The following is a 12,400-nucleotide window of genomic DNA, read 5'->3' on the forward strand; positions in this document are numbered from 1 at the left end:
TTTGGCAGGAGGAAGATGAAGTCTCGGGGTTTGGATGCTGAGGGTTGGCCTCCTGCTGCTGAGATGTGTCTGAGGGCCCAGTGCAAACTATGGGGCAAACTGGGAAGCTCCACTGCTGTGTCCCTCCTTCCCCACATCCAGTTCCTCCCAACTCAGTTTTGGCACAGCAGTTCTCTAAAAAGCATCAGGTTGATTTTTCAGAGAGAGGACGGACTGGCGCTTCCCCATCCCACTGAAGAAGCACAGAATATGCAAATTAGCGTTTACTCTGACCTAACTGAAAATTTAATTGCTCTCTAAGGACCCAAATGACTTCAGCTGAAGTCAGTGCTATCTACAGCACAGAACACATGGTTTTGGTTAAACAAAAGGCCCTGCATACTTTTGGGGCTTGTAATAGAAGTACCCACCCAGGAAACAAGCAGGAATTCTTCTTCTCTCCTAAATCCCACTTCAGCTTAATTATTTTCAGCATAGACAGCCCTAACTCCTGCAAGGAGAAAACCAGGTTTCCATTGCGCAGCATGGCTGGGCACCCAAGCGCTTGCTTTGCCTTGAGTGTGGTCACCAAAGAGAAGATGCTTCCCAAATACCCACATCTTGAGCGGGTTAGCGTTGGCTCTGCTGATCTGGTTGGACCTGAGGAGCCTCGCTGCTTTCCTCCAAGTCCTGGGGCTGCTGCTGGTGCTGGCGAGGTGGTCAGCAGCCCCGCTAGCACCCACATTTTCAATGCATTGAGCCCTTTCCCTGTGAGTAGCTTTTTTTCCTGCTGAGCAGCTTTTTTTCCCTGCAGTCCCACCTGAGCGCCGCCACCTATTTTCAGGCTCACACCTGCTGTTGCTTCTGCCTTGGGCAGCGCTTAGAAAAGCATCAGTCACTCACGAGTTATTCATCCGCAGCCTCCGGTGAGTCACGGCATTTTCAAGGAAGGGAGGGAGCCTGCCTGAAGACTTGGCCCACTGAATCCCGCTAACACACACCACAATTAGTTAGCTCAGAGTTCAGGGCTAGGAAAAGATTAACAAGTCACCACGTTTCTGCCTCGGCTTTGTTTCACAGAATCATGGAACGGTTTGGGTTGGAAGGGACTTTAAAGATCATCCGGTTCCAACCCCGCTGCTGTGGGCAGGGACACCTTCCACTGGACTGAGTTGCTCCCAGCCCTGTCCAGCCTGGCCTTGGACATTGCTAGGGATGGGGCATACACAGCTGTGCTGGGCAGCCTGGGCCAGCACCTCACCCGCCACCCTCACAGCACAGAATTTCTTCCTAATATCTCATCTGAATCAGCCCTCTGTCAGTTTAAAGCCATCCCGCCTTGTCCTGTCGCTACACGGCCTTGTAAAAAGTTCCCTCAGGACCTGCGGATGCGTCTCATCAGGCTCCGTGGACTTGTGCACCTTCAGGTTCCTTAGATAGTCTCAAACCTGATGTCCTACAGTGGGTGGTTCTTCATCCTCCCAGTCCCTGCCTTCACCTTCTGTGCCTGGGGCGGTGTGGCTGGGGCACTCACTGGTGAAAACTGAAGCAAAAAAAGCTGTTGAGCTCTTCAGCCTTCTCGATATTCCGGGTAACCAGGTCTCCCGTTCCCTTCTGGAGAGGGCCCACGTTTTCCCTAGTCTTCCTTTTACCACCCACGTACCTACAGAAACTTTCCTTGCTGCCCTTGATGTCCCTGGCCAGATTTAATTCTATCAGGGCTTTAGCTTTCCTCGCCTGATCCCTGGCTGCTTGGCTGATTTCTCTGTATTCCTCCCAGGTTACTCATCCTTGCTTCCACCCTCTGTAGGCTTCTTTTTTGTGTTTGAGTTTGTCCAGGAGTTCCTTGTTTATCCACGCAGGCCTCCTGGTGTTTTTGCCTGGAGGTTGCAAGAAGTGATCGTTGAATATTAACCAACTTTCCTGGGCTCCTCTTCCCTCCAGGGCTTTATCCCATGGTACTCTACCAAGCAGATCCCTAAGAAGCCAAAGTCTGCTCTCCTGGAGCCCGGGGTAGTGAGCTTGCTGTGCGCCCTCCTCACTGCCCTAAAGATCTTGAACTCCAGCATTTCATCATGGTCACTGCAGCCAAGGCTGCCCTTGAGCTTCACATTCCCCACCAGTCCCTCCTCGGTGAGCACAAGGCCCAGCATGGCACCTCTCCTTCCTGGCTCCTCCACCACATGGAGGAGGAAGTTATCAACGCATCCCAGGATTGTCCTGGATTGCCTATGCCCTGCTGTGTTGTCCCTCCAACAGATATTGGGGTGGTTGAAGTCCCCCATGAGGACCAGGGCTTGTGCAGGTGACACTGCTGCTGTCTATAGAAGGCCTCATCCACTCCATCTCCCTGGTGAGCAACCAGTAACAAACCCTGCTATAATGTCACCTGTCCCTGCTGTCCTTTTGCTCCTGACTCAAGCTCTCCATCGGCTCCTCATCCACCCCCGGGCAGAGCTCCCTGCACTCCGGCTGCTCATTGCCATAGGGGTGACCCCCCCACTCTCGCCCCCGCTGCCGGTCCTTCCTTTAGAGCCTGCATCCTTCCAGCCCAACACTCCCGTCGCAGGAGCCATCCCACATCTCTGTGATGCCAACACGGGCACAGTTTTGCCGGAGTACTGTTTTTACACACCATCCAGACAACCTGACTGCAGAAGAGCTGGTTGTGTAACGGCAGAAAGTTCAAAGGTTTAACTTTTTAATTTTTCCCCCCTTTCCGCTCAAGTTCCCCCTTCCCATAAAACAAACCAAGCCGAGGTGGAATTTCCCCGCTTTCCAACTCAGAGGCAAAAAGGTGACTGTTTTGTGAGGCAGGCGAGCGTTTCGGCAAGCCGTGCTGTGCCTCTGTGCCCCGTTCCGCTGCGCCCCCCCCCCCCGGGAATCCCACCAGGGCATGTTTGTGTAACCCCCTTTTCCATGGAAAACAAAAACCTGTGGCTTTGCTTGCTTGAGGCGGTTGCCGCGTGATGGGCAAAAAATGCAAGCTGGAGAAGAACACCCTGGAAGAAACATCCCTGGTGGCTCCCATCGAGCTTTGAAACCCATTTGGGCATGGAAAAAGTAAAAAAAAAAAAAAAATTAAAAAAAAAAAAAAAGGAAAGGAAAGGAATAGAAGATGCGCTAAAAAATAAAAGTGCTGTGAAAGGCGATCTCATCTTCCCCGGCAAAGCAGGCTGTGACCAACCCCACGCTGAACCCTTCAGGTGTGGTTTCTGGGTGATGGCAGGAGCACGAGGAGGTGTGGCAGAGAAGTGCCCTGAGCCAGGCCAGCCCTCCTCGCCCTCCTCCTCCTCCTCCTCTTCCTCCTCCGCCCCTGCCGGCTGCATTACGAGCGCCCGCGCCTCCGGCTGCGCACATTGTCCCATTCACCGCGCCCGGAGCGGCTCGTCCCACCGTGGCAAAGCGGTGCCCGAGCCTGTAGCCAGCCGTGCCCGGTGCCGCGGTCACCCCCGAGCCGTGCCCGGTGCCGCGGTCACCCCCGAACCGTGCCCGGTGCCGTGCCCGGTGCCGCGCTCCGCTCCCCGCCGCTCAAGATGCGCTGGGCGCTGGACCCCGCGGCCCGACAGCTCTGCCTCCCGCTGCTGCTGCTGCTGCTGCTGGTCACGGTGCGTGGGGTCGCGGCCCGATCGTGGAGAGCCCAGGTGAGTGCCGGGGGGTGGGAGGGGGGCCGGGGACCCCCGGCGGCGCTACCCCGTGCTGCCGCGGCAAGCCCGGGCTTGCGCGCCGTCCAGGGGCACGGTGCGCCGGGCTGGGGAAGGGTCCTGCAGGTGGTGGGGGGGGGTAAGGTGGAGAGGGGGCAGCCAGGGTGTTTGGGGGCTGGCCTGGGCTGGGGGTGCGGGTTCAGCCGAGGGAGGGGGGCTGTGTGAATGGGGGGTGCCCCTGGGTGTAGGGAGCAGGGGGCTGGAGGCTTACAGGGGCGAGAGCAAGGGACTGGGGGGGCGTCCCCTTTACCAGGGGTTATAGGGGAGGGGCTGGAGGGTAGGGGCTTCTATGGGTTAGAGGCCGTGTGGGGGAAGCTGGGGCTATAGTGGGACTCACCTGCTCCAGGGGCCATGGGGGTAGCAGGGATTATGGGGGGCTCACCTGACCTGGGGGCTATGGGGAGAGCAGGGGCTATGGGGGCTTACCTGGTGCAGGAGATGGGGGGGGGGTGCTGAGGTTATAGGGTGCCTCACAATGCACAGGGGCTATAGGGAGAGCTGAGGCTATAGGGGGGGCTCACCTGGGCAGGTTTGCAGGGCGCGGGGGGGGGGGGGGGCGCGTCTGTGGGGCTGCGGCTTTGGGGCAGGTTGGAAGCGGCAGCGTGGAGGTGGACGGGAAGGGTGATCTCAGCCTGCCTGGGTGTGGGGCAGCGGGTAAGGCCCTGTGGCTGTGAGAGCCGTGGGGCTCAGAGGTGACGTGGGGCTCAGTGGGGCTCAGAGGTGACGTGGGGCTGGGGGATCCCCCTGTGGCACTGCCTGTGCTGGAGGGGATTCCCGCTCCCTTCACTTCCAAGCCTGGTTTGCCGTTCGGTGCCAGGATCTTGTGGCTACGCCATGTGCGGGATGTTTGAAAGCATCAGGGTCGGATGCGGGCAGCTCTGGGCTGCCTGGTGCAGGAATGCTGCCTTTCCAGCTTGCCCAAATGATGTTCAAACCCTTAGCGCCACTGGCTTTTAGGACAAAAAATTCCACCTATGCGTATCATATTTCCCCGTGGATTGGGTGTTGGTATATTCTTGGAAATACCTAAAGTTTCGCCTGAAGTCAGGAGGATCCTGCCCTGAGTTTTATCCCAGGGCTGGCCTGTAATCCCTCCGCTGCTGCCGAGCGGGAGTCCAGCGGAGCGGCAGCCCCAGGGACACGTGGGCGCTGTACCCGCGTTGGAATTACTCTTGCTGAAATCAGCACTGCCCCTAACAGGTTTTAAAAGAGAGTCAGCTTCTCGTCCAGCTGTTGTTTAGTAGAGTTTATTTAGAGTTGCCTGATAAACTCAAGCCTTACTAAACCCATCACCTAAGGGCACACTCTTAAGAGCCTCTGTCTTTTATTTTTTCCCCCCTCTTTTTAATAAAATAAATGGGGAGGGGGAGCTGATCAGGGCTGGAGGTGCCCCACGTGATAATCATACGATATTGTGGCTGTGGTTCCTTCCTCTGCTCACCAATGCCTGTTGCATCATGCCTGGACCTGGGCCATAGGCTTCCAAGGAGGAATGCTGCTGAATCTCCGTGTTTGCGGGAGCTCAGGTTCTGTGTGTGGGAAGTTGGGGTGGAAAACCCCCTGTGTTTGTCAGACCTGTGCCCTCGGAGTGGAGGCATGTCAGGTGTCTGCCCGGAATCTCTTTTTATCCCTGGTCCTTCAGCGCTGTTGGCTGAGGGTGTCTCTTGCTGCCATCGAGGGCTGCGTATTAGTGCTGCGTAGGTGTCCACTGATGGTCAGGGGCTCAGCGAGGGGTCTGTCCTCTGCCGTAGGCTCCAACTGCTTCCTCAGGGTTGCCTCAGGAGCAAAACAAATGGGGGATGGAAGAAGGGAAAGTTCGAAGCCTGATGCTTCCCAGAGCTTTTTCTCCAGACCCGATCATCCAGAAGGAAGAGGCGTTTAGCTGATGAGAGTATTGGGGATTCCTCTGCCTGGTAATTCCTCTGCCTTGAGGCAATGTTGCTTTCTTGGGATGTTTACTGTGGGTGAAAACTACTCTTGAATACCGTCGCCCACAGCTCCCAGCCTGGTTTCTCCCTGTGTTTTGCAAGACTGATAGGTTAGTCAGGGATGGCAGCCCTCGCCTGCCGAGGGCTCTGTGGTGGGCTGATAGACTTGAACTGCTCTTGCTGTGGAAGGTGGTGTGGGCTGTTAACCTCATCACGCACTTGTGCAAGCTCTGCTGAGTCACCCTGTCATGAAAAGCAATGAAATCCTGCACCTAAGGCGCCTTTGCAGACAGCAGGTAACACTGTGGTGTTGCTGTAATCACCTTTCACAGCCTGGTAGGCTTTGAATGGTGAAGAAAGACCTTTTTTTTTCCCCCCATGGGGACAAGTGAGGCAGTGGGACACGTTGCCCAAGTCTCAGTCCCTGAAGACATTCAAGACCAGAGTGGGTAAAGCCCTGAGAGCTACTTGTGGCTGGGAGGTAAAAGAAAGACTTCTAAGCTGGATAGAAAAGTACTTTATGAACTTGGAAACCCTCCCGGCTGGAGAAAGCAGCAGCGGGAGCTGCGGAGCCAGAAGGCGTTGGAGGGATGTGGGTTTGATCCCCGGCGCTGGCCCCGTTCCCGGGCTGGCTGGGGCTCGGGGGTCTGCGCCGTGGCTGTGGTGGGGATTGCTCTCGCTGTGGCCTGGCCCATCTCAGCCGTGTTGTTTGTGGGTTTGCGTCACCCTCTGCAGCCCCATGACCATCGGACCTGCCGCGGCCAATTCCGGCGCTCACACCCTTCCTTGTACAAGTGTGGGAAGTGTCTGGGAAGAGGGGGGGCATCGGTGCTGTAGATGACCAGGCTGGCCCAGGACATCTCTGGTCTCTATTGTTTCAGCCTTTCAAGGCAGGTTCTGACTCACAGGAGAAATATTTGCCTTAAGGGGCAGGTTTTCTGCTCGGAAAGTGCCTCTGCCAGACTCGGAAAGTGCCTCTGCCAGACTCGCTGCCTTGCGTCATGCAGCATGGCATTGTCGCTCCCGACAGCCCAGAGTAGAGGGGCAGAGGCTGGATGTATGGGAAGGTTTATATCCATGGAGCAAGCTGTGCCCTGTGCTGGTTGAGAGGCCAAGGGCGTTGTCCCCTCTGGGGATACCGGGGTACCCAAAAGCCCCCAAAACACTGATGGGGCAAGTGGCCGTTACTGTCAAGTGTGGCCCCCCTGCAGCTGGAGTGACTCAGTCGGTACAGAAATTGCTGAGCCAGCACAAAGTGTGCAGGAGCTGGCAAACGGCAGTTGGCTTCCTGATCCGCAGCAAGATAACCAGGATAATGCAGAAGCGCCGGAGGCTGTGCTGTCCCCTGGGAGCCCGGAGCAGCTCAGATGTTGCTTGTGGGCGCAGGAGCCATATACCAAAGGGGCTGGTTTCCTCCCCGCAAATGCCCTCCCTGTTCCTCTTTCCTACCCTTCCATTTTCTTCGGAGCTGTTGGTTCATGTGCTCGGAAACTGGGGAAGGAAAGGGGTCCTGATGTTATCCTAACGAAGCATTAGCGAACCTTTGCCTTGCTGGTAACCTGGCACAGGGAAATCCCTCTGCAAACCACCTCCTTATGCTTTGCCAAGGAAATAACCACCTTGGTACGAGGGAAATGCCCCTCACCTGCGTTCAGGGGAGGTTTGGCTGTTGGGTCCAGTGACTCCAAGTTGTCCCAGAGCTCCTCTCCTGCTTCGCCTGAGTGCACTGGGCAGAGCAGCTCTTGCCTTTCTCTTTCTCCCCTTTCCTCATCGACTTGGGGTGGTTTTTAACACAGGGGTTTCTGTATTTTTTCAGCAGGGGGCTGCTTTGGGACCTGCTGCAGCAGCACTGGATAAAAGGGAGACGTTTGAACCCTTGGACCCAAGCAGGGGAGGGGGAGAGTTTTACCAAGTCCAGGACAGCGATTTCTATCTTAAGCAGTATTGTAGGAAGTGCCCTGCAGGTAAGATGGTCTTCAACATCGATCACACCAGCCTTGCTGTGTTTCTGCCTGCAAAGCTGGCATGTCCTTGCTCCTTGCGAGGAGGCAGCAGGTGCTCCAGCTTTCCCCTGCCCCACTGTTGTGAGATCTAAGAACTCCTTATGGGAATATTTCCCTTTTGTTGGTTCCTAATTTGCCTCTTAACTTCAGTGGCAGTGGAATCAACTCCCTCCCTGCAAAGACATCTCCGTCCCGTGCTGTATTTTCACAGATACGCCCTTTCTTTCTCCATCCTTTCTTGCAGGCACCTACGTTGCACAGCACTGTAAAGAGCAAAATGGCTCCAGCAAGTGTTTGCCGTGTAAGGAAGGGGAATACACCCAATACCCAAACGACTTTCTCAGTTGCCTTGGCTGCCAGAGGTGCAGGGAAGGTATGAGCTGCTCTGTAAGAGGGTGATGCTGGCTGACAGCACAGGCTGGGTTCAGCTGACCAGAGACCTCTCTGCTTAAGAGCACGGTCACCTGCAGCGTCCCCAAAGAACAGCTCAGGCTGTGGGGAGCAGGCTGGGTCTGGAGTTGGTGTAGCAGCTTGTGCCAGACCCACGTCTCTGTTCAATGCAGCATCCCTTTCGCAAAGCTCGGACACGAGACCTCCAGCAAGGACCAGGAGGACTGGGCTCACGGCAGTGTTGCAGGCTGCTGGTGGAGCTTTGATGCGAGCATTGCTTTTCTCTTGGGTACGGTGAGGTGTGGGGCAGAAAGGGTAAGGCTGAAACTCAACAGCAGAGAGTGACATGGCTCGCGGGTCAGCTCAGGTCGTTAGCGGCGTTAACGAAGGGAGCGGGCAGAGGAGCATGGTGCGGAGGGGTTGGGGTGGAGCTGTTTCTCCTCTCGCCCGCAGATCAGGTGGAGCTGAGTCCCTGCCACGCAGTCAGGAACACGCAGTGCGCCTGCAAAAGCGGCACCTTCTGCTCCCCGTTCCAACCCTGTGAGCTGTGCCAGAAGTGCCGGTCCCGGTGAGCTGGGTGACATGGTGGGTGCTGCTGCGATCCGTGCGGGGAGCCCCAGCGGCTGAGCCTGCCTTGTCTCCCCCTTTCCCAGGTGTCCCAAGGACGAAGTGGAGCAGGCTCCCTGCACACCGCACAGTGACCGCCAGTGCGGTCCTCCCACCGACACCTTGTCCAGCTCCTCTGGTAAGTGGGGGCCTGCTGGAGGAGGAGAGATGGGCTGAGGGATGGAGGCTGTGAGCTGCTGCTGAGGAGACCAGGAGCAGCTCCCCCCACATGCCCTGTTTTATCCGCTTTAGTCAACTTGATCGTGATATTCGTGGTGATAACTGTGGTCACGCTGGTCCTCTGTATGTGCTGCTGCTGCTGTCCCCAAGGTGAGCACTGGGGGCGAGGGACCCCTGGGGCGCTCGCCTTGGCTGGGGGCTCTGTGCCCTGGCTGGGGGCTCTGGGTGGGTGTGGGCTGGGTAGGAGGAGGGACCTGCCTAGGGAAAGAGGGATCACAGCACTGTTTGCATCTTCCAGGGCATGGGAGACAGCTGAGCAGGAAGTCCTGCAACATAGTGGTGAGTTGCTGGGATGGTGGGGGGGGGGGGGGGGCAGCCCCATTTGTGGGGCTGGGGGGAGATCCCCCATGCTCTCTACTCCCCACTTTGCCTGCAGCTCCTAGGAAGGCTGGAGGAGCAGGGAGATGAGTCTCATCCCTGGAGGGATGTGGTAGAGCTGGGCCAAGCAGAGGAGGGTCTCTGGTAGTGCCCTGCTGTACGTGGAGTGCTTGCAGCCTCCTCTGCAGTGCTGTTAACCCTTCCCTGGCAGAGGTGCTGGCACCTCCAGGGTCCCCAGTGGGGACCCCAGGCTAAAGGGAGGCCTTTGCTGTACCGAGCCCCCTTCAAGCTCAACACGAGCAAGCGAGCTGTGCCCTTGAAACCATGGCAGGGTGGATGCCGCTGCCATAGATGGCATCCCTGCAGTGTGAGCTCTGCCCTCCCAGGACCACCCAACCCAGCTGGTTTGTGCTTCTCTCCTGCCGCAGGATTACCTGATGCGACAGCTAACAAGTTACCAGCGCAGGGGCCCAGGGACACACGACAACCACCACAACGAACAGATCTTCCAGGATCAGCTGCTCTCCACGGTGTCGGTTTCAGCAGCTCCCAGTGCTGTGAGGCCAGAGGTACATGAGTGTGCCCCGCTGCTCCCTCATGCTCGGCCGAGGTCTGATGCTTTCCTCTGCCTTCACTGAGCTGATCAGCTCGGGGGGCTTCTAAGGCTGGGCCACGTTTCTGCACGGAGACAGCGAGGGGTCTTTTGTCCTTGTTCTGGGTACAGGACTGCAAAATCTGCTCGCAGTCGGCTGCCAGAGTCCTCTGCAGATTTAATGCTGAGCAGACACCCAGCTCTCCTCTCCCTGGCTGGGACTTATGAGGCAGCTCTCCCCTGCTCGTGGCCTGCCGTCACCCCGAAGCTAGGAAATGATGGGTGTCCCGGGCGGGTGTGGTGGTCTCTTGCCCCAACAGCTCCTGGCGAGAGGGAGAAGGTCTCCAGCCCCCTCCATTAAAGGTGCTTGGGGGTAGCGTTTGTGCCAAGGCTTGGTGGGTGCTATAGGACATTGTCCTTCCAGGTGATGGTGCCGAGGACCTCATGTCCCATTGTGAAATCCAGGAGAAATCTGGTTCCAGTGCAAGGAGAAGACCCTGTTAATCGTAAGTGTTGGGGCCCAAGGGACGTCTGGGGGGGCAAGGAGGCAGCCTGTGGGATGAGCTTTCTGGGCAAACCCCTTTCTGTCTCGGCTATTCGTGCTCTACCCTGTTCTCTGAGCTTTGCTCTTACCCTCACCCCACCTCTAGTTTTGCAAGGCGCTCTTGAAGTCTTTGCCGAAGACGTGCCCCCCAAACAGTGGAAGAAATTTTGCCGAGCCCTTGATCTGCCAGAGAACACCATTACCCTCATGGAGATGAACAAGGAGGAGTTCTTCCAGATGCTCAGAACCTGGCAGAACAGACAAGGGGCGAACGCCTCCGTGAACACGCTGCTGGAGGCCCTGCACAGGATCAGTCTCGGAGGGGTTGCAGAGGACATCTCTTCCAAGCTGGTCCAGCAGGGATCTTACCAATATGAAGTGAGCTGAGGAGCAGGGCAGGCCTTGCATTTCCCTACTTCAAACTGAGTCCATGCATACCTCTAAAAACACTTGAGTTTTATCTTTTTATAGCTCTCCTGTGCCTTTTCTCCTTTTGAAGCCATTGTACAGTTCAGCTGAGCCCAGAGGAGCTGATCCTCTTGTGAAGTACAAACTTCACGGTCCTCTCTGCTGAAGCTACGGACTCGTTGGTGCTTCCTTCTGAAATCCAAGCTGGTGCCTTGATTTCACTGGGTCAATTGCAAGCTGCCTCTGGGATCGTCTCACTTGGAAGGCTGGTACTATACAGACATCTTCAGGATCTGTGCAGAGAAGGGTGTCTGTAGGTTTTCAAGTGGTTGTAGGCATCCCTGTGTTTTTTAACTGGATCATCCCTTTTTTTGAGGGGCGGGGGGGGGGGGGGGGTCGTCCTGGCATGCAATGGCTTCTACTTGTAAAACATCTCTAAGCTGGCCAGCAAGCTTAATGCTGTACGCTTGGTGGGCAAGTATTAACTGGATTCTTAGGTTAGTTTCTCAAAGCTGCCGACTGACTTGCATTTTAGCTAATAGTGGTTCTGCTTGTTGTTAGGAGCCAGTTTGAAACTGGACTTTGAGGGGAGGGTGGGAATGATGGGTGTCCCGGGCAGGCGTGGTGGTCTCTTGCCCCAACAGCTCCTGGCAAGAGGGAGAAGGTCTCCAGCCCCCTGCTCTGTGATCGCTGAGGTTGCCTAAGAAAATAGTCAGCGCAGGGAGCAAGCGAGCTCCTCCTCAGAGCCGGATGGGGAACGTGGGCAGCAAACTATGAGTGTGCCAGAAACTTCCTTCTCCGTGTGACCCTGCTCACGTTGGCTAGCTCACGTTCCCTCGGCCGTGGGGTGGCTTTGCTGTCCCTGTCTGTCTCCAGCCAGCGTGGAAAGGCGAATGCATTGAGGTCCGTGTGTGACTGTCGGTACTCACCATCCACCCTCCAGCTGGATGGGTTGCTCCTCAAACACTTTGCGCCTTGCTCTGGCTCTCACACAGCTCAGGGACAACTTGGCTGGAAGAACTGCGTTACTTGAACTAGCTCCATGTGCCGCAACCCCAGTACAGCCCAGCACACCAGGACCTTCCCCAGCATGGTGGGAGAGCGCGAGGGGCATCACCAGCCCCTCTCTGCAGCCAGGGCTGCAGCACCCATCCTCCTACTGCTTCTCCCATGCTCCTCACCCACACTTAAAAAGAAAAATCCTCTCTACAAAACACAAGCAGAAAGTTTGTATTTATATATTTATTTAGTAATTGGAAACGTACATATATTAACTTAAAAGCTAGTATAAAAATAGTAGTTTTTTACTATGCATGATTGTGTGTTTTTATACAGAGCTCTGGCCCAGCCAGTTTACTATTTCCAGTTTTTACATGTCTCTGTATGAAGGAAGAATAAACTTTAAAAAAATCCTCCTGATTTCTCATCTTTTGGTTTTTCCGCCCCCCCCCCCCCCCCCCTCCTTGCTCTGCCGTAACGCTGGCGGTGGGCTGTTCTAGGTTTCAGTGGGCACCAAAAGAGCTGGACCAGATGCTCAGCAGCTGCCCTGCATGGCACTGAGGACCCAGCCCATGGCATCAGCGCTCTGCCACTCCGGCATCCTGCTGGGAACGGTCCCCACCAGCGATGCTTCTGCCAGGGAAAGTCCCCAGCAGCAAACCTGGGCTCTGCCTTTGCTCCTGCGCCAT

General features: G+C 56.3%; 1 protein-coding gene across 3 annotated transcripts; it reads left to right on the forward strand.

Moving 5' to 3' along the window:
- Positions 1 to 2,469: 2,469 nt before the first annotated feature.
- LOC308055949 (tumor necrosis factor receptor superfamily member 10B-like) lies at positions 2,470 to 12,124 on the forward strand. 3 transcript variants are annotated; one of them, XM_080370600.1, is made up of 12 exons: positions 2,470 to 3,623; positions 7,431 to 7,575; positions 7,859 to 7,987; positions 8,458 to 8,572; positions 8,658 to 8,749; positions 8,863 to 8,940; positions 9,089 to 9,129; positions 9,597 to 9,737; positions 10,185 to 10,266; positions 10,411 to 10,682; positions 10,804 to 11,318; positions 11,385 to 12,124. In XM_080370600.1, the coding sequence occupies exons 1-11, from the start codon at positions 3,516 to 3,518 to the stop codon at positions 10,876 to 10,878; spliced, it is 1,278 nt and encodes a 425-aa protein (XP_080226726.1). In that variant the 5' UTR covers positions 2,470 to 3,515; the 3' UTR covers positions 10,879 to 11,318; positions 11,385 to 12,124. The 3 variants fall into 3 exon arrangements, with proteins under 3 accessions (XP_080226726.1, XP_080226724.1, XP_080226725.1); XM_080370598.1 differs by having other exon boundaries at positions 3,229 to 3,623; positions 7,428 to 7,575; XM_080370599.1 differs by having other exon boundaries at positions 3,229 to 3,623; positions 7,428 to 7,575; positions 10,804 to 11,305; positions 11,374 to 12,124.
- The last annotated feature ends 276 nt before the right edge of the window (positions 12,125 to 12,400 follow it).

Source organism: Falco punctatus (assembly GCF_963210335.1).
Source record: "Falco punctatus genome assembly, chromosome: 20".
In the NCBI taxonomy this organism is placed as follows: Eukaryota; Metazoa; Chordata; class Aves; order Falconiformes; family Falconidae; genus Falco; species Falco punctatus.

What these genes read in the sequence shown, in the direction of transcription:
- LOC308055949 (XM_080370598.1), top strand. Translation starts at nt 3,516, where the DNA reads ATGCGCTGGGCGCTGGACCCCGCGGCCCGACAGCTCTGCCTCCCGCTG. An exon ending in TTGTAGGAAGTGCCCTGCAG is followed by an intron (nt 7,576 to 7,858) that starts GTAAGATGGTCT and finishes CCTTTCTTGCAG; the next exon opens with GCACCTACGTTGCACAGCAC. An exon ending in TGCCAGAAGTGCCGGTCCCG is followed by an intron (nt 8,573 to 8,657) that starts GTGAGCTGGGTG and finishes CCCCTTTCCCAG; the next exon opens with GTGTCCCAAGGACGAAGTGG.